Source organism: Dinoponera quadriceps, unplaced genomic scaffold, assembly GCF_001313825.1.
Source record: "Dinoponera quadriceps isolate SergipeBrazil2010 unplaced genomic scaffold, ASM131382v1 scaffold1565, whole genome shotgun sequence".
NCBI classification, from domain to species: Eukaryota; Metazoa; Arthropoda; class Insecta; order Hymenoptera; family Formicidae; genus Dinoponera; species Dinoponera quadriceps.
This window is the reverse complement of record NW_014556124.1, coordinates 868,292-885,359: the sequence shown is the minus strand read 5'-3', so window position 1 is coordinate 885,359 and position 17,068 is coordinate 868,292. Positions and strand designations below refer to the sequence as shown.

General features: G+C 39.4%; 4 protein-coding genes across 6 annotated transcripts; 2 read left to right on the top strand and 2 right to left on the bottom strand.

Annotated features, from left to right (window-relative positions):
• The first annotated feature begins 77 nt into the window (after positions 1-77).
• On the top strand, positions 78-8,241 carry LOC106746837 (peptide methionine sulfoxide reductase). Of its 3 annotated transcripts, none has more exons than XM_014623908.1 (5): positions 78-149; positions 5,949-6,107; positions 6,397-6,517; positions 6,706-6,842; positions 7,083-8,241. In XM_014623908.1, exons 2-5 carry the CDS (start codon positions 5,953-5,955, stop codon positions 7,318-7,320), a joined length of 651 nt encoding a protein of 216 aa, XP_014479394.1. In that variant the 5' UTR covers positions 78-149; positions 5,949-5,952; the 3' UTR covers positions 7,321-8,241. The 3 variants fall into 3 exon arrangements, with proteins under 3 accessions (XP_014479394.1, XP_014479393.1, XP_014479392.1); XM_014623907.1 differs by lacking the exon at positions 78-149 and adding an exon at positions 3,136-3,397; XM_014623906.1 differs by lacking the exon at positions 78-149 and having other exon boundaries at positions 5,779-6,107.
• Positions 8,242-8,475: 234 nt separating this feature from the next.
• LOC106746838 (cytochrome c oxidase subunit 5B, mitochondrial-like) lies at positions 8,476-9,777 on the top strand. The gene is made up of 3 exons (XM_014623910.1): positions 8,476-8,885; positions 9,078-9,148; positions 9,505-9,777. The coding sequence occupies exons 1-3, from the start codon at positions 8,804-8,806 to the stop codon at positions 9,709-9,711; spliced, it is 360 nt and encodes a 119-aa protein (XP_014479396.1). The 5' UTR covers positions 8,476-8,803; the 3' UTR covers positions 9,712-9,777.
• A 115-nt stretch (positions 9,778-9,892) lies between these two features.
• Positions 9,893-12,924, bottom strand: LOC106746835 (unconventional prefoldin RPB5 interactor). Its single transcript, XM_014623905.1, has 6 exons — positions 12,678-12,924; positions 12,309-12,558; positions 12,085-12,234; positions 11,853-12,000; positions 11,064-11,769; positions 9,893-10,980 (listed from the first exon to the last, which is right to left on the bottom strand). Exons 1-6 carry the CDS (start codon positions 12,759-12,761, stop codon positions 10,864-10,866), a joined length of 1,455 nt encoding a protein of 484 aa, XP_014479391.1. The 5' UTR covers positions 12,762-12,924; the 3' UTR covers positions 9,893-10,863.
• A 318-nt stretch (positions 12,925-13,242) lies between these two features.
• Positions 13,243-16,324, bottom strand: LOC106746688 (beta-catenin-like protein 1). The gene is made up of 9 exons (XM_014623503.1): positions 16,295-16,324; positions 15,286-15,665; positions 14,871-15,202; positions 14,545-14,768; positions 14,275-14,457; positions 14,067-14,214; positions 13,794-13,960; positions 13,531-13,714; positions 13,243-13,442 (listed from the first exon to the last, which is right to left on the bottom strand). The coding sequence occupies exons 1-9, from the start codon at positions 16,322-16,324 to the stop codon at positions 13,354-13,356; spliced, it is 1,737 nt and encodes a 578-aa protein (XP_014478989.1). The 3' UTR covers positions 13,243-13,353.
• Between the last annotated feature and the right edge of the window lie 744 nt (positions 16,325-17,068).

The following is a 17,068-nucleotide window of genomic DNA, read 5'->3' as shown; positions in this document are numbered from 1 at the left end:
GTGGGGAGGCTGGGATGGACATAAAAACTGGATGCTACTCGTGGCGTGCGACAATAAGCTTTTCTCCTCTAATACTACGCGAGGACTCCTGAACCTCTCATACTTTGTATCGATAGCAGCGATTGTTGATCTTGTTCAGATCATTCAAGGTAAGCGTACGTTTGCACCTTTTCTGCATCTCCGAAAAAAGATGAATTCGCAAATTCACAAGATCAGAATCTCGTATAACGAAGTACGAAGAATGCTCCTAGTGGCGATTTAAAGGTGTTTCGATTTGGAAAAAATTCTGATGATGCAATATTACACATTAAGGGGAGGTTCTCATCTAGAGGTCTAAAAACACGGTGATTTTCTTGATTTCTTTTGTCATAGAAGGAAGTAAATGAACAACTTGAGTTTTTTGACAGTTATTTATCGACTCTTAAAGTGTAGAAAAATATTTTTTTTGGTGCATAAAGGTGTCATGGGAAGTGTTAATACGTCATCGAACGTCACGTTGAAAAAAAAGGTACCCAAACGGTCTCCATCGCACAGCACGTTTATGTCATGTGAAATGAAAAAAACCCAAAAATTTTATAAATTATATGATATTTATTGGAGCTTGAAGCAATAATATCAATAAAAAGTCGAAAATTACAAAAATGGCGGACATGTGAATTTCTAGTATCGTTTTTTTCACATTTTTCGCTCTTTAAAGTGCTCTGAAAATAAAAAAAAGACGACAAATATCATCCGAATTTCGGTTTAGGATCCAACAAATTTTATTTACTTTAAAATAAAAAAAATCCAAGTCAATCCATCGAGTAGTTCTTGAGATATCGTGGAGCCCAGTTTGAAAAACATGATTGTTCAGAAAACGCGTTTTAATGTGGTAGTACTCGTACTTGACGCCATGCAATTCGCGTTCCTTTCTTATGCGATAACTTTTTCATGCAATCGGCCAAACCGCTTTGGGAACATATTCTACACATCATAAGCTATCGAAAAAAAAAAATTTAAAAAAAACGATTTTTTGGTCGAGTTTCATGAGAACCTCCCCTTAATATTTGAGCACTTTGTGTTCCTTGAGCAATGTTTATTCTGTATATTTATTTATTGTCGAGTCGAGAGATTTTCTGTTTCGACGAGTTTTTAACTCCTTCCCAGACAACACACAATATTTATGAAATATTTTAAAATTATATATATTAAATTTCTTTTTATCGATGTTCAAACATTATGATTTCACTTAAGTAATGTAGTGGATATTTTAAGTGGGACAGGAGAGGTTTCAAAAGAAAACTGACTCAAATCGTAGAACCGAGGAAAAATCGAAGAGAAGCGTTTAATGGTTATTGTTGTGTCTCGTAAGAGACACTTCCAAGCCTCGTCGTATCTCTTCTTATTTGTTGTTATCTCCCTATTTGTTGTTATCTCGTTGTTACGCCGCTCACGTTCTTCACGCTGTTTTTGCACAATTGTTTTTTCCAACCTACGTCGAAACTTATTGATATATTGCTATTGTTATTTTTTTAACATTACGATATGCACACATCTTAACTATTCAGGTAGGTACGGAGGATATGATCAGAGTCTCGCCGTCAATTTCCTTACACACCAGCCCGTTAACAATCACGTACCCAGTTACGCGATTTTCGTCTACCTGCTTCTTAATACGTTGTATTTCTTCGTCTGCTAATTGATTCTGGCGAAGTCTCGCTCGTATACTATCCTAGCATTCTTTTATTAGCACGGCTGCAGGTGAGTGTCGACTTAAGGCGTCTGCATGCCGCATACTGCTTCCAGAGCGATGTACAATTGAGTATCGAAATTCTTCTAGGAGAAACGACCACCGTGCTACTTGTGCACAGATGTCCTCTTTTTTCATAGTCTGGGCTTTACAATCTGTTATTATAGTGAACGGAATTCCGATTAAATATATCCTAAACTTCTTTAATGCCTTTACGACAGCTAGTACTTCGAGTCTATAACTATCATATTTCGCTTCAGTAGGCGTAGTCTTACTACTTGCATAATATATCGGATGAAACCTACAATCTTCGCTATTGCGTTGTAGCAATACTGCACCAAATCCTGAAGCCGGCGCATCAGTGTGCAATTCTGTTTCCGCTGTCGGACAATATAAACACAAGACAGGCTTTCGGCTCAGAGCTACCTTCAGTTGCTCGAACGCCTGTTCCTGTTCTTTCCCGAATTTAAAATCTACTTCGTTTCGTAATAACTCTGTTAACGGTCGCGCTATAAGCGAATATTGAGGTATAAATTTTCGAAAATACCCTGTGAGACCCAAAAAACTTTGTACAGAACGTACGTTCGTCGGCTTCGGCAAATGTTTTACAGCATAAGTCTTTTCGTCTGACGGTGTGATATTTCCGTTTTCTACTACATGTCCTAAATAACACACTTTTGATTTTAACAATTGCCATTTCTACCAGTTAATTAACAACCCGTATTTACTCGCCGTTTCCAATACCAATTTAAGTCGCGATAGTCCGTCTTGTAGGTTTATCGAGGGTACAATCAAGTCGTCCATGTAGATCACGACAATCTTTGCTGCAGTTGATTCTTGAAAAACAGCGTTAATATATTTTTAAAAATACGCCGGAGATGTACTCAGGCTGTAGCCTGGCCGAGGAGGAGCCGGAGGCTCGTGTCCTCTCGTAGGAGAAGGCGACCGAGTTTACAGATTTTTGCTTTCGTGCGCCGTTTGCGCACGAGACATGACCCGCGGCTGTTATATATATATTTTTTTGAGTGTAAGAACACCCCGTGCCAGAACACCGGAGGAAAGGAAGCAGACAGGAAACGGAGCTGCCGGGAGGAGCCAAGGATGTAAGGGAGCAAGGACTCGGAAAGAGCTGTTAGGGCGACACGCGAAAGGACGGATAGGCTGCCCATTCCAGAACGGACGACTAGTGACGAACAGCAGGAATAGTGCAAGGCCCCATGACCTGGTCGCAGGTTATGCGAAGGAGAGAATCCTTTTAAACGGCTGCGAGCCCAACAGTTGCCGAAGATCGGGAAAAACAAAGATAACAAGCGTCAAGATAACAAAAACAAACGCGGAAGGTCGAGGAAAAAAAGGATAAACAAGCGTCAAGATAACAAAAACAGACACGGATGGTCGGGAAAAAAATAAGGATAAACAAGCGTCAAGATAACAAAAATAGACGCGGATACCCTTGATAAGCGTGATCTAGCCGACAGGACCAATCGGAGGCTGCATCGAACGGTGTGATAGATCCTTGCTGCGGCTGTATTTTACGTTACGTGACGAGTCCTACTCATCACTTTGCAGCCCGACAGCGAGCTAGCTAGACGTACGAACGAGTGAGCGAGTGTACGAGCGAACGAGCAAAGCTACCGTGTTCGAAGGACGATATCCGATGGCGAATAGGTGAGCGAGAACTCTGTACGGTTGTGGGTAAAATAAGTAGAGTTGCGAGAGAAGTCCGAGTCGGTTGCCGTCGCTTCCCGACGGCATAGGCGCGATAAGAGGACCGGGAAGTTGAACTCGTTGGAGGTCCGTGGCGCCCGGGAGGCAGGGTCGCACGGACTTGCGAGTTAAGGGCCACGTCGCAGGACGACAAGGACCGTGTTCGAGAGCGTCTCGAGCGTAAGAATCCTGGAGACTCGGTTGCCTTCTCTATTCGCCGGTCGCACAGTCAGCGTAGGATAGAAGTCCTGAATGCATGTATCGAAGCTTACACGGTCGAGAAGTAGAGAAGTTACGTAGAGACTGCTTGCGGCGAACGGGTACGTCGGAAAATACCGAATCGGTCGGAAGCAGAAACTACTGTCGGGAAAGACCCGGCTGGCGGCCAACGGAAAACCCGGCGAGATTCGCGTAACGACGCCGGGCTAGAGAGCTTTTTCGGTTAAAACGACGCGCGTTATTATAGCTGCCGTCAAACGGCTGAGATCCGCCGCCTAAAAATTATATTTCGCGGAACCACGCGAGCGAGTGATCGCGCTCTAGATCTCTCTTACGAGAAGGCGCGAGCCTCCGGCTCCTCCTCGGCTAGGCTACAGCCTGAGTGACGAACGAAAATTTGCATCGTCACGGTAAAAACATGGTTTTAAAAATTCAATTTATGGTTCAAAAAATTGTCTGTAAATTAAAACACGGCTTTACTTAAGTGAAATCATAAAGATCGGTCGTTACGGGATCTCCCGGGGTAGAGAAGTTAGCTGTGTGTCCCTGAAGGACACAGGCTAACTAACGAGCTCTACATCGATGTCACACCGTATCGTCGAGTATCAGTATGGTTAATTGTTGATCTTAAAATTACGTCTAATTAAAGTGTTGTTATTTTTTTTTTAACCGGCCTCTCATTTATTATCTCTCCCGGCTCCCCTCCGACTTGTCCGCGAGTATCGAGGAAGACGTGAAAGAACCACGACGCTCTACCACGCGGAATAGCGAGGAATTCGACTCGCTATAAGATTATTAAAAACTGAGCTAGCTGAGGTGGATCCGCTGCCGCGTAAAGGCGGGAGCGAAGAAGTCCCGCAACCAACGCGGGCGCGAATTGCGGTGGACGTAATATTACGTACAGACGATGTTCTTCGTAAATATTATTGAAGATTTTCACATAATTCTCCTCATACCGTACTTTTCGGGACAGTTAAATGTTTACAAAATATTTAATATCTATGTTTTCTTAAATATTTCATAAATATTAGATACTGTCTAGATAGCGCTGGAATCACTTCTTCTAAATATTCCATTGTTTATGAGTCTAAATCGCTCAACACAGGTTTCAAAGTGACTTTCATCGAACTCTAAGCTAATCAATAAGTAACATAATAAAAATTACCAACACGAATTTTCAGTTCTGTAACTTGTTTCAACAATGATCGAAAAGTTAATAATTTTTGTCTATGTAAAGCCAGCGGCACACGATGCTTGTTTTAGCGAGATAGAACAGACAATGCTTGATTAGCAGCAATTTTAAGCCATCGATTAGATTAGAATCGATATTTAGTGAAAATTGCCCTCAGCCGCTACTGTAATACATCATGTTTTTGTTCTCTTTCAGCGTTCATTTAGATAAACACATATAACGTAAACGTGCGGACGTTGAGTGTCAATCAAAGCGCTCGCTCGGATTATTATCCAGTAAACAAATTGGTCGCAGAACACGCGTAGCGTTAATCAGCAAATTTAATCAGAATCTAATTCCTTCGAATAAACTACTATATGCCAGTCACTTTGATATTAATCAGCAAATTTAATCAGAATCTCAGTCCTGCGAATAAGTCGTTATATGCCAGTCACTTTGATATTAATCGGAAATGAGGGATTAAGTAATTTTTAAGAAGCAAATTATCTGTGAGAGGATCGATTACAGTTATCGCGCGTTCGCCGATAATAAAAATCCCCCGCGATCCCGCTCGATTTCCCGCGGGGGGTCGAAGATCAATTCATCGAATTCATTCAACTTTCTTGCCGCTCGTGCGCCCACCACCGCCGCCGCCGCCATCATCCACTCGCCGCTCAGCGTCGCGAGGAGTGCGCGCTGTCGGCGGTTCCCAGCGATGATTTGCAGCGACGTTGACGCGCACGAAACGGGTTTCCCTCAAACTCGTTTGATCTCATCCAACGTCCTGTCTCCACCTTTTTCCCTTTTCATCGCAGGCCTTCGGTCTGCGGGAAAGCCGGTGGTAACGTTCGTCGAACGATTCGACCTATGCCACAATGGGAATTCCGCAGATCCCGAAAGCGGTTAAACGCGGCTCCGAGTTCGGCGTCCGAGTCGATCAAGTTTGAACGATCCCGCGCTGTTCGGAATGTCGCGATCCTACTACGCCTGTCGCACGATAGCCGCGATGCTGCCCTGCCTGGTGCGAGCCGTCCTGACCAACAACTGTTCCGCCTCGTCGTACCAGTATGGCGCGACGCTCGGCTATTCGGTTTTTAAACGCTACAATGTCTGTCCGTACAGCAAAATGTCGGGACAACTGGAGGTGACGAGCAAGCGGGCGACCTTCGGTATGGGCTGCTTCTGGGCGGGCGATTCTCTCTTCGGGGCGCTGCCCGGGGTTATCAGCACCTGCGTGGGTTACGCCGGCGGCACCACGGAGTCTCCGGTCTATAAAGACATGTACTTTCCTCTTGTTACGATACCGGCGCGTCTCATTCGTATTTATGTGAAAAAAATGTTTAATTAATCGTTTAACTGATGAGTGGGATGTATGGCCGGTAGAAAGCCGATGAGACGATGTAAGATTTGTTCGCATCGGCAGCGTTGTATTTATTTCAATCTTTTGAATCTTTGATCGCCCCATCCAAGCTTTCGAACAGTTAATAGAATTCAGCACAGCACATCTCAAAAACGTGTGCGTGAAATATATTGATGTTGTACTTGATATTTGTACTTTGTTCACTCGCAGGGGAGATCATACGGAGGTCATTGATATTGAGTACAATCCGGAATTAGTGTCCTATTCGCAACTGCTGGGGTTGTTTTGGGATAATCACGAATATGGCATCACGAGTAAGACGAAGAGACAGGTATCTTTTGTTTTGTTTTTCGCATTATTCGTGATTCAACGCATATTATTTCTAGTAACTTAGAGGTGTGGAGATTTAGAGATCATAAGAAACGAATCAGATTTTCGAATTAATGTGATAAAACACTTGAGTGATAACTATATACAATCTGTGTATAATTTGTACACTAAACAGAGTTTAATTTTCAGTACATGTCGTTGGTCTTGTATCACAATGAAGAGCAAAAGTCGTTGGTTGAAAAGTCTCGGGATCTGAAACAACAAGAGGTCGGAAAGGTCATCGTCACGGAGATTCATAAATTTGTCAAGTTTTATCCGGCGGAAAAGTGAGAGGCGTTATCGTTATCATTTTGCGAAAACACACAAATGTTTCCCGTATAATTGCTCAATAGATAGAATTTAATCTCGTCCATTTTAATTAGCTAGCTAATTTTGGCTGTGTGTTTTAACAAGCAGTTCTACGAATAGAAACGAATCAATTACGAAATCGAGCCGAGTCATGAATATTAGATAGAAATCGAATTACGTTGACGGTCAAGTAAACTTAAATACCCACATATTTTCAGCTATCATCAAAAGTATCGACTGCAACAGCACCCGTGGCTGCTCGAGGAAACAGGCCTTACCACGCCAGAAGCTTTACGAACCTCTCCATTAGCAGCTAAACTAAATGGCTACATAGCGGGTGCCAACAGTCTCGAGCAATTCCAAGCGGAGCTACCGCACTTAAAATTGAGCGAGAAAGCAGCGCAATATGTAACGAAATATTTTGTTGAAAATCAAGGCAAGGGTTTGTATTGCTAGTTTCGGGAAACCGCGCAGGAAACACATGGGAAAACGGGAATCTGCACCACTATTGTTAGATGTACTGCGGGAATATTCAATTTTTTAGATAAGAAACAACTTCACGTCCTAATACATACGTAATCTCATTACGTACATGTATGATAACAATACAACTTAACGTTACAAATTGGGTTTAGAAATTTGAACGAGATCCTACGACAATAAACGTTACATGTAATTTTCGGAATAAATATTAGCAACACTTCACTTGAACTTTTGCTTGTTTACAGAGCACTATCGTCGCAAATTGTTATTCTTTCTTAATACTCTGCTACGTAATGTAAAATTGTCCTAGGGTAATTTTTTAATTTTAATTTAATAATGACATTTTGATTTAACAAAGTGGTTGCAACTTAATAAGACTGTTTGAAAATTCGCATGGATATTTTTTCAGAGAAAATTTCGAAATACTGAGTGTTTTTGAATTAAAAATCAATGGGAAAAGATATTCAAACGAACTTTAATACAATATTAATCGAACGTTTTTAATTGCGACAATTAAGATTCTGCATTCTTATGCAGGCAGTGTGTTAAGTTATATATAAATTAACAGAAGTGTTACTATTACAATGCTGAGAGTAATGACTATCGGAACATTCAACGTATTGTTAACAAGGACGATCGCATTGCAATTTATATAATGTACCAAACGGTTGTGAAATATACAAGTGTCCATTCGCAAGTGGCAAAAATTACAGCGACTATTTTTATACACCGATGTGCTAAGTATATTTAAGCCATCTTAGTGTACTTGGGAATCCTCACAAAAGCAGAATATCTTCAGAAAATGTTATTTTAATAATAATTGTTAATACTTCTGGGCGTAAGATAATTTGTACTGCATATAATAAGCATAATAAAGTGATTATATAAATATAATGGTAACATATAATGGTAAACTTATTTTTATTACGGTACCTATAAGTACACCTATAGAGTTTGGACCACTATTTAAAATAATTAAATATTTGAATAATTAAATACCTCAATATTTCTCATCTATTCTTAATTCACTAGAAATAACATTGGTTTCTGAGACCTGTTATTTCTCATCGTGTAACGTTGCAGATTAGTTCCAAAGTTTCCGCTAGAAGTCACTACCGTCTTCAAAGAAGGAACGGATCCGTAGTATGTCTCAACGACAAGTCAGAGATAACTTTAATTTTCAAGTAACACAACTAAACGACTGGTCAGGCTTTCTCGACCTTCAGTGAAACTTAAAATTTTTTATTTTTCCCTAAGGATTAATAGAATCTGGAGGTTTATCACGAAGGTGAAGTGATCCTTTAGTTAAGAAAATATCCCACATCGATTCGTTGCAGCAACTGTCCGGAGATTTGTCGATCTACGCATTGCTCCCTCTGTGACGTAGAAGTAACAACCCAGCCAGCCAGAGAGGGTAGAGACACGGTGTGAGATACTGGATTTTACAACGTGAAAAATGGCATGGTTATGCGCTCGTACCGTGCTTCAAACATGTCGACGGCCGATTTCCTACAGTCTCACGTGTGCCCAGAAAAATTGTAATTAGTTCTTGCAAACCGTATTGTTTCGCCTGCTTTCCGCGACTTTTACGCACTCTTATTACGTAATATTTCCCACTGGTCCTGTCGATTTTTGACTCTAAGCCGCTCACGGTCGATATCTCGCGCACGGGGTAACAGAAAAAAAAATTCCGTCACTTACGCAATTATTCGTTTCTTTCTGCTCGATAGTTGCCGACCCGTTGGATCACGCTACCGGTGTGGACAAGAAGGAGATGCTCGCCAAATTAGCCGGCAACGATGTAAGTGGCGACGTTTCTAGCACGGCTTGTTTGTCGAAACAGTCTGTTCACACAAAAATATGATCTTACCTATAATATGTCAGTGACATAATTCGTTAGCGTATCGCGACGTATTTAGAATACTTTTCTGTCACATTACGAAAGGTATTAACTGTAATAATCTTGCATCCTTGATAAGGCTTTAAATATCAGAGATAAGAAAGCAGTGTTACATGGGAGATGTATTCTTATTTAAATTTTGACGTTCAAATATATTTTATGTACTTCTCATTGAAATGATTATAATAAATATTAGCAATACTTCACTCGAACTTTGTCAAAGGCAATATATTATACCTTCTGTTGACTTGTTTTAGGATCCTTACAACTTGACCATAAAGCGAAGAGCACACAGCACAAAGGAGACTCCCAACGTAGTGTACAGCTCATTCGAGAGCCGTATAATAGGTTGCATTTGCGACGAGGATGCTATGCACGTTAACTGGATGTGGCTGCATCAGGGTGCTCCGCGCCGCTGCGAGTGCGGCCACTGGTTTAAGCTGGTCGAGAAGGCGCCTTTATAATATATTTAAGGATGTGAGATAGTGATATTGTTTTCAACATAGAATTAACTATACGTTAGACCGTAATTGTTATTTTTATTTCATCACCATTATCACCGTTTATCTCCTTGTATCCTGCCCAATGAATAAATGGATTGTCCGTTATGCGCGGAAGCCGTAATGAATAAACATATTTAATGATGTTTCGTTGTTAAACGTATTGTAAATAGTGCTTACTGTTCTGTAAAATATCAAGCTTTTAATTCCATCGATTGAAGTTCACGAGTAAAATTAACTGTTAAGTTCCTGCCTTAAAGATATTGCGCTGATCGAAGGTTGAAAGTATTCCCTGCGAGATTACTCGATGACATTCTCTTTTGCCATCACGTAAGATTCGCGCGACTGAATTACACGCGCGTTACAAAGGGAAATTTGCAATACATTTATTGGTCTCCGTGAAGTTTCGCATAATTTACAATAGATGAAGAGTTTTGCTAAGATCTTTCCCATTTTTTCCCCGCTCGATTTTGTATCGAATTAAAGTACTCGCCAACCTGATTACAAATATATGATGATAAGTCAATGATAATCATCCGCACTTTGCAAAGTTCATCATAAAAACCGTACGAAAATTTACAAATTATTTTATTTCTCAATATAGTTCTACCGATTTCTGATGTATTTAGTCTATATAATATGTCACAAGTTTCTTTATTTCGTTTGAAAAAAAATATACTGCCAACCTGTACAAATTTACAACACAAATATGGGTAATTATTAGCTTACTCTCGTATATGTCTTAAGGTATATTTATCGTTCCAAAAGTTTCGACTATAAATTTTTTAGTACTTGTTACTGGCTGCACAGAATTAAAAGTCCATTTGCACAGTTACAATACACACATCAATATAGGCGAAGACGGGTTGACTTTATTTGAAAAATGAGAAAGTTTTATAATTTGTCGACCTGTGTGTTGTGATTGTGCGAAAGGACTTTTAATTCTGTGCAACCAGTAACAAGTATAGTATTAATAAATTTGCGGTAAAAAAGAACGACTCCAGGATTTTTATGTGTGTTGTGAATATTTTTATCTGATGTCAAAATTGGCTATAAAATCGAGTGGGAAAGAATGGGGAACATTGCTCACGGACATTTGACTGCACTCTTTGTACATCATTTTGCACTACGAACTCGTTCCATTTTAAATCTGCTCACTGGCCTAATGTTCTTCTTTTCTACGGTATTGTCGAAGGATGTCGTTACTTTCTTTTCCTGGATATTTTTTATTACCTACAGGAAAATATACATCTATATTGGTTGTATACAATCATCTATTAGTATATTATAATAAATTAATACTAATTTGTACTCACAAAATCATATGCAGAAGGTTTGACACCACTCGATTCATCTTCTGTATCTGTACTGCTGTCTTCACGTAAAGGAGGTACTGCTTGATTGGAAAACATATCATTGGGAGATCTCTTCAAAATAGGCTTTATGGGTACGCTGAATATTTTATAAATATCCGCTGGACTCTGAATTTCTGTATTATTTGGTTCAGGTATGTTTGGTACATGAGTTGAGTGTAAAAACTCAATTCTGATATCGTCATCGTTATCTTCATTATGCGTGTCATCTTGTTCTACGGAATAATCTTGTTTCACCTCCAATATCGACGGTTTGTCACCTGCATTACTTTGATCGTTCAATTCCACAAACGATACTTTTTTCTTTCGCCTCGTTGTATCTGTTCCATCTGTACTCTTAGATGTATACTCTGATTCAGTTGAACTACTCTCTTTCAACGCCTCTTCAGTAGAATTTACATCAGGTTGTATGCTTTCTGTCGAATTTGTACTTAATGTTTCATCTTGAGTTGCGTCACAAGAGTTCGATATATTTGACGTGTCATTCGTGACTTTATTCGCCTGAATATCTTTCAACCTTTTCAATTCCTCTTGGAGCATCTCTACTGTAATTGGATCCGAGTCAGACTCGTCATCCTCTTCAGACTCATCGTAAACTTCACCCTCTTCCAAATCATCAGCATAAAATTCTTGCCGTTCAGCTTCCAGTCTGCGATCATGTTTTAAGATTAAAATTGATGAACAAGTTACAATTGCGAAACTTTTGTTAGTAAGAATAGATGCAGAAATAACCTGTTCATTTCATCTTCTAGTTCCTCTTCCAACTCCAACTCATCGAGCCTTTTAAAAAGTTCCTCCTCTGTACATGTGTTAGTTTTTTCTTTTTCTTTTAATTCTGACAATTTTTGGCGATATTCCTTCTCATGTTGTCTATGTTGTACTGTAAACAGTCTTAATTTTAGTATCTTACATAACAAAAACAAAAACAGATTTTTTGATGAAGGAATATATAAGCATTGTTTACTTCTCCACTCAGCAAGTTCGTCCTCATCCAAATGTTCAAATATATCTTTCTTGTCCTGTTCACCAAAGACATCATGTTCTGCTGACAGAAGTAGTCTCGCGTCATACAGCATTCTCTCATTTTCTAAACGTCTCAATGTTTCATCTATATCTGATATATAAAATATAACGGCTGTAATATTTAATATGAAACTAATAACAAAAATATATGTATATTATTTATACATGATATTCTTCTGTTGCACAATGCAATCGCTTGTGACGCACTGTACTTTGCAAAGTATCCGTCCCCTAGACAAGCCAAAATCTCATTGGTATGTATTAATTTTCCTTTCATGAATGCTAACTTGCTGATTGGTACCATACACTTCTCTGAGACGGACAATGGAAACTCTCGAAGCCCTTCTATTACCTTTTCAAGCTGCTTCTTCTTATCAATCCATGTGTTAAGTTCTTTCTGATTCAACTCAAGTCTCTGTAACATTGATTTCTAGTTACTATGACATAGATACATAAAGTAATAAAACAATATGAACAAAGGCAGTAGAAATGTGCCAAATCTAATTTACAAATCTATAAAATCGGATACAATACCTCTCTCAGCCAATTGTTCAGCATTTGCTGCTTTTGAATCTGTTCAGATTTCATTGATGCAGCGATAGTTACTGTATTATCCATTTTATGTTTTACGTATGAAAAATCGAAGATCTTTAAAATTTACAAGTAAAATTAAATATCATGATATACAAAACAAACAGCACATGCTTCCGAAAAACATGTACAGTGAAGCACAGTTGCAGGATTCGTTTTGAGCAGTGTCGTGAAGTGGATACGTTTTTTACGCATGTGCGGCGGCTGAAGCATTGCGCGGGTGCAGAAGGTGTAAATAAGCGCTCTAGTTTTGATCATCGGTACGTATGTACGTCTGTAGAGTTCCGTTCGAAAACATTACACTGAGAGTAGAATGGAATAATTAATTGATCAATTGTGAAAAAAAAAAACAGATTTTTTGATCACGATTGGTCAATTCTACCTTCAGTGGTCATCTCTACCTTCAGTGTGGAGTTTCCGAACGCAGCGCGTTCCACAATTGTGAACAACTTACTGCAGTTTCGGATTGAAATTTGGCTTGCCAAATCTCCCATGTGAGTGTTGAAACTTCAGGTAAAATATTTCTTTATTGTACAGATTAGGTTATAATAATACAAAGTCGATAAGTCTTATCATAATTTATGTAACAGTAGATCTTGATATTGCGAAAAATACAAAATCAAAATTTATCGATCAATTGCAAGATGTGTTGTTGCTCTGCTTCTTTCCATTCCGTGTCACCAGCATCTCCCAAGTTACCAGCATACTCTGAAGAACACAATATGTATGCGTATATATCGACAAATATATTATTCTAATATATATTTAACTTGTAATTAACTCATACGCAATTTACCTCTCATAATGTGTCGAATTGTTTTAAGAGATGCTCTCCTCTGCGCCAATATTCTGGTCACTCGTTGTTTGACAGCAGGTGGACAGCCAGTGCAAGCCTCCAAAAGTACATAATCTACTAATTGCAATATAAATAATCCGCCATCTAATCTCCTCAAGTAGGATTCCTCTTCGTCTTCGTCCTCCTGGAACGAAAGTGAATAAAAGAGAACGGCGTCTTATCGATTTCTTTTTCTAAATAAACACTTTCGGCCATTTATTTACCTTTCCGTTCTTTTCCACCTCCTCCACTTTCTCAAGGTACTTGAAATGTAACTCCATTAATCGATCGACTTTCTCGTAATCATTCTCGGTGAATTTACTAAGTAACCTTTGACGTTGTTGGCCTTTGCAGTTTCTCAACATGCTCGCTATGATCGAAACCACGTGTTCTATAAAATTATTATTTTGTTAACTTTCATGTTCTAATCGGACATACAAACATTGCTTATAATCTACATACACTGATATCCGATATTCCATTATTTGTTCAAGTACCTTCGTGTTCTTCTGCAGTGAGCATTTTTTTCCTGTTTTTTGTCGGAGTCTTCATAAACAGAGGAAATATAGTCCGCAATCCGAGAATATCCACAAACTTGCTACAGTTGTCTTTTCCGTCCGGACCATTCATAGCGTAATCCAGCACCTAGAATTGACTCAACTTATATGCTGAATCAATCATCGCGCGTATCGCATACGATCTCACCTTGAGAGATCCGTTTCGTGACATTTTCTTCTCTCGTAACATCAAATTCATAAGTTGAAGACCCTCGCCACGCAGGAATCTGTCGCGATTTATGGTGGCCATTAGGCTGGAGCATAGAACGTTGAATAAATTTTCCATCATCTCTTGTTCCTCGGCAGTTTGCGGGTCGTGCCTCTTATAATACTGCAAATCATTGACTTTGAGGTGCCAGAACTTGGCGAAATCGTATTTAGGAAGTATATAAATTTACAAAAGAATACGCATATGTACGGCTAATTGTTGCAGCAAAACGTCAATTCCGTCCAAGTCACCGAGGAGAAGCCTATTTTCCGGCGTATGCTGCAGAAGTATAGACAGCAGTTCGCTGGCGTAAAGTTTGTTTGCGTCGAACGGTGTTTTTGTCTTAATTCGACGGAGTAGCCACTGCATCAGACCCTGTTTGCCTGCATCCACGCATAAGTCCGGTCTAAACTCGAGAAGGTTCTCGAAAATAGCTAAAAATTAATATCGTCGTCGAATTAGCTCCGCTAACGAAATGTATCATTTTTAAAGGCAAAAAGTGATAAATGATATTCACGTGTTTGTTGAATAATTACCAAGTGTGTTGTGAACGCCGTCACTCTCTTCTTTCACTGCTTCGTCGAGTCTCTCGAGGTTTTGTACTAAAAGAGCACAAACTTGCTGCTCTAACAAAGCGTCAATAAGAGTGTCCGCGCCTTCTTGACTCTCGTGTAATATGTCAACATCGGTCAGCTCTTGAAGAAGATCCACCACTCCAACCGCTATGTCTGTATTCTCGTGAGATAATAATTCAAGCAGAGAAGGCACAGCACCTAATTCTACCATCAGTTGATACAGATCTGGGTTGGCTGCTATGATATGAAGTTCTTGGAGCGTTTCGTGCAATTCAACCTCGGATTCCATAAATCTGTAAGAATTCAAGAAAATCAGATTGTACATCGGGACTTTCACTTCAGGATATTAGTTAGTTTTATCAGCATGTCCACATACTTCTCCGGTTGATCTGGAAATTTGACTCTCATTTCCTGATTTCTGAGAGCTCTCTTCTCAAACAAAAGAATCATACGTTTAAGCGTGGCTTCGTCCAGTGCTTCGACTTCAGGGGCTTCAGTTTCTACATATTTCAAAATATCTTCCTTCTCCTTTTCCGTTAATTGCGGTTCCACCACTTCTGGCGTTGGTGGGGGTAAAACGGTTCTAACAGGTGTAGGAGGCTCACTGTCTCTGGGCGTCCCTATCTCAACTTCCTTGACCTGCCGTTGACGCGCGTGATACGGTGTTTTTATTACTCTTTTTGGTTTCTTGGCACTCTCCCACTCATCATCATCGTCCTCTTCTCCTGCTGCTGGTCGCTTTGGTGTATTTGGAGGCTGTATAAATTATGATTATTATACAATTTTGAAACTCTAATCATTTATAATTAACTTTTGCATTACTGAAGACTAGAATCGCCTATCATAAAGTAATTTCTATACAATGAGCAACTTTAATTGCTTGATGCATCAAGCTTATATTTTGAGGTATAAACATACAATATACATATTTCACATCATAGTAAATAAAATAAGCATATAAATTTAATTTATGTTACTTTATAAGTAAGATTATTTTATTTACAATCATATATTGAAGTAGATAATTTAATGTATAACTATATAGAAGTGTAACAACTATATAATTGTTCTGAAATATTAATATGTATCATGTGCTTTTATAATATAATAATTCTTTTTACATTCCACTGAAAAGGATCCGAATAGAATCAAAACATTTAGACTACATGACTGGATATTTTTATTATGCAGTTTCGACAGCATTAATCGCTACTTGTAACATTTTGTTAATATTCTTATGGCACTATAATTGTGCTTCTGCCCTTATTGACCCATTTCCTCCTATCTTTGATCAAAATATCATGAAACTGAGGTTAGATTAAATAATACATATGCCACTCTGTCAATGTAATCTAATCGTGATTGAAGAGGACTTCAACACATACCTTATAAGATAACAATTCTCCGATATCCATTTTCTGACCGGAGCAAAACTTATAACTTAACGAACAATAATTTTAAAAAAATTTAAAGGAACAAACATGTATCTCATATGACGCTCTGTTTTGTAGATGTTCCGCCATCGACAAACCGAGATCGTATAGTACGATTCAACGACAGATCGGGCAGATGGGCACTAATTAAATCCCGTTTCCAATCGACGCGCAGAAGTAGGAGCCCTTAAAAGCCAATGCTACATTAGACGTGCGATCACAAGGTAGCAAAATAATTGACCAATCACAATCAATTATTTCCCAATATGTTTTTACGCACGACAGGCTCTCCGCGAGAGGTCTCCACCGTGACTCCTGCCGGCCCCTCAAGTCCCGTTCACAAACACACTCCGCTGCTGCTACTCCTCCTGCTGGTGGACGAATGCGACACAAACAATGGTGGATCCGTGTATTTTGTTATTACTGATTATTACGTGTATACGATAATGGCTATTTGTACGTTAGCGCATAAAAGCACGAAACGTTGGGTCTGTTTGGAAAGATGTTCCAGTTGAGACGCGTCGTAATTGCGAGACGGCGCGTGTAATCGTGAGACTGAACGTCAACCCGAAAACATTTGTGTCGGAGTAAATAGTGATATTACGTATCTGCACGCGCCTACTTATATCCACCTACCCACCTAACCGAATTCCTCGACGTTACGTTATCATCCTCTCGTACATCCTTCCTCGCCGCAAACAGGAAAGATGAACCGCAGGTTCACCA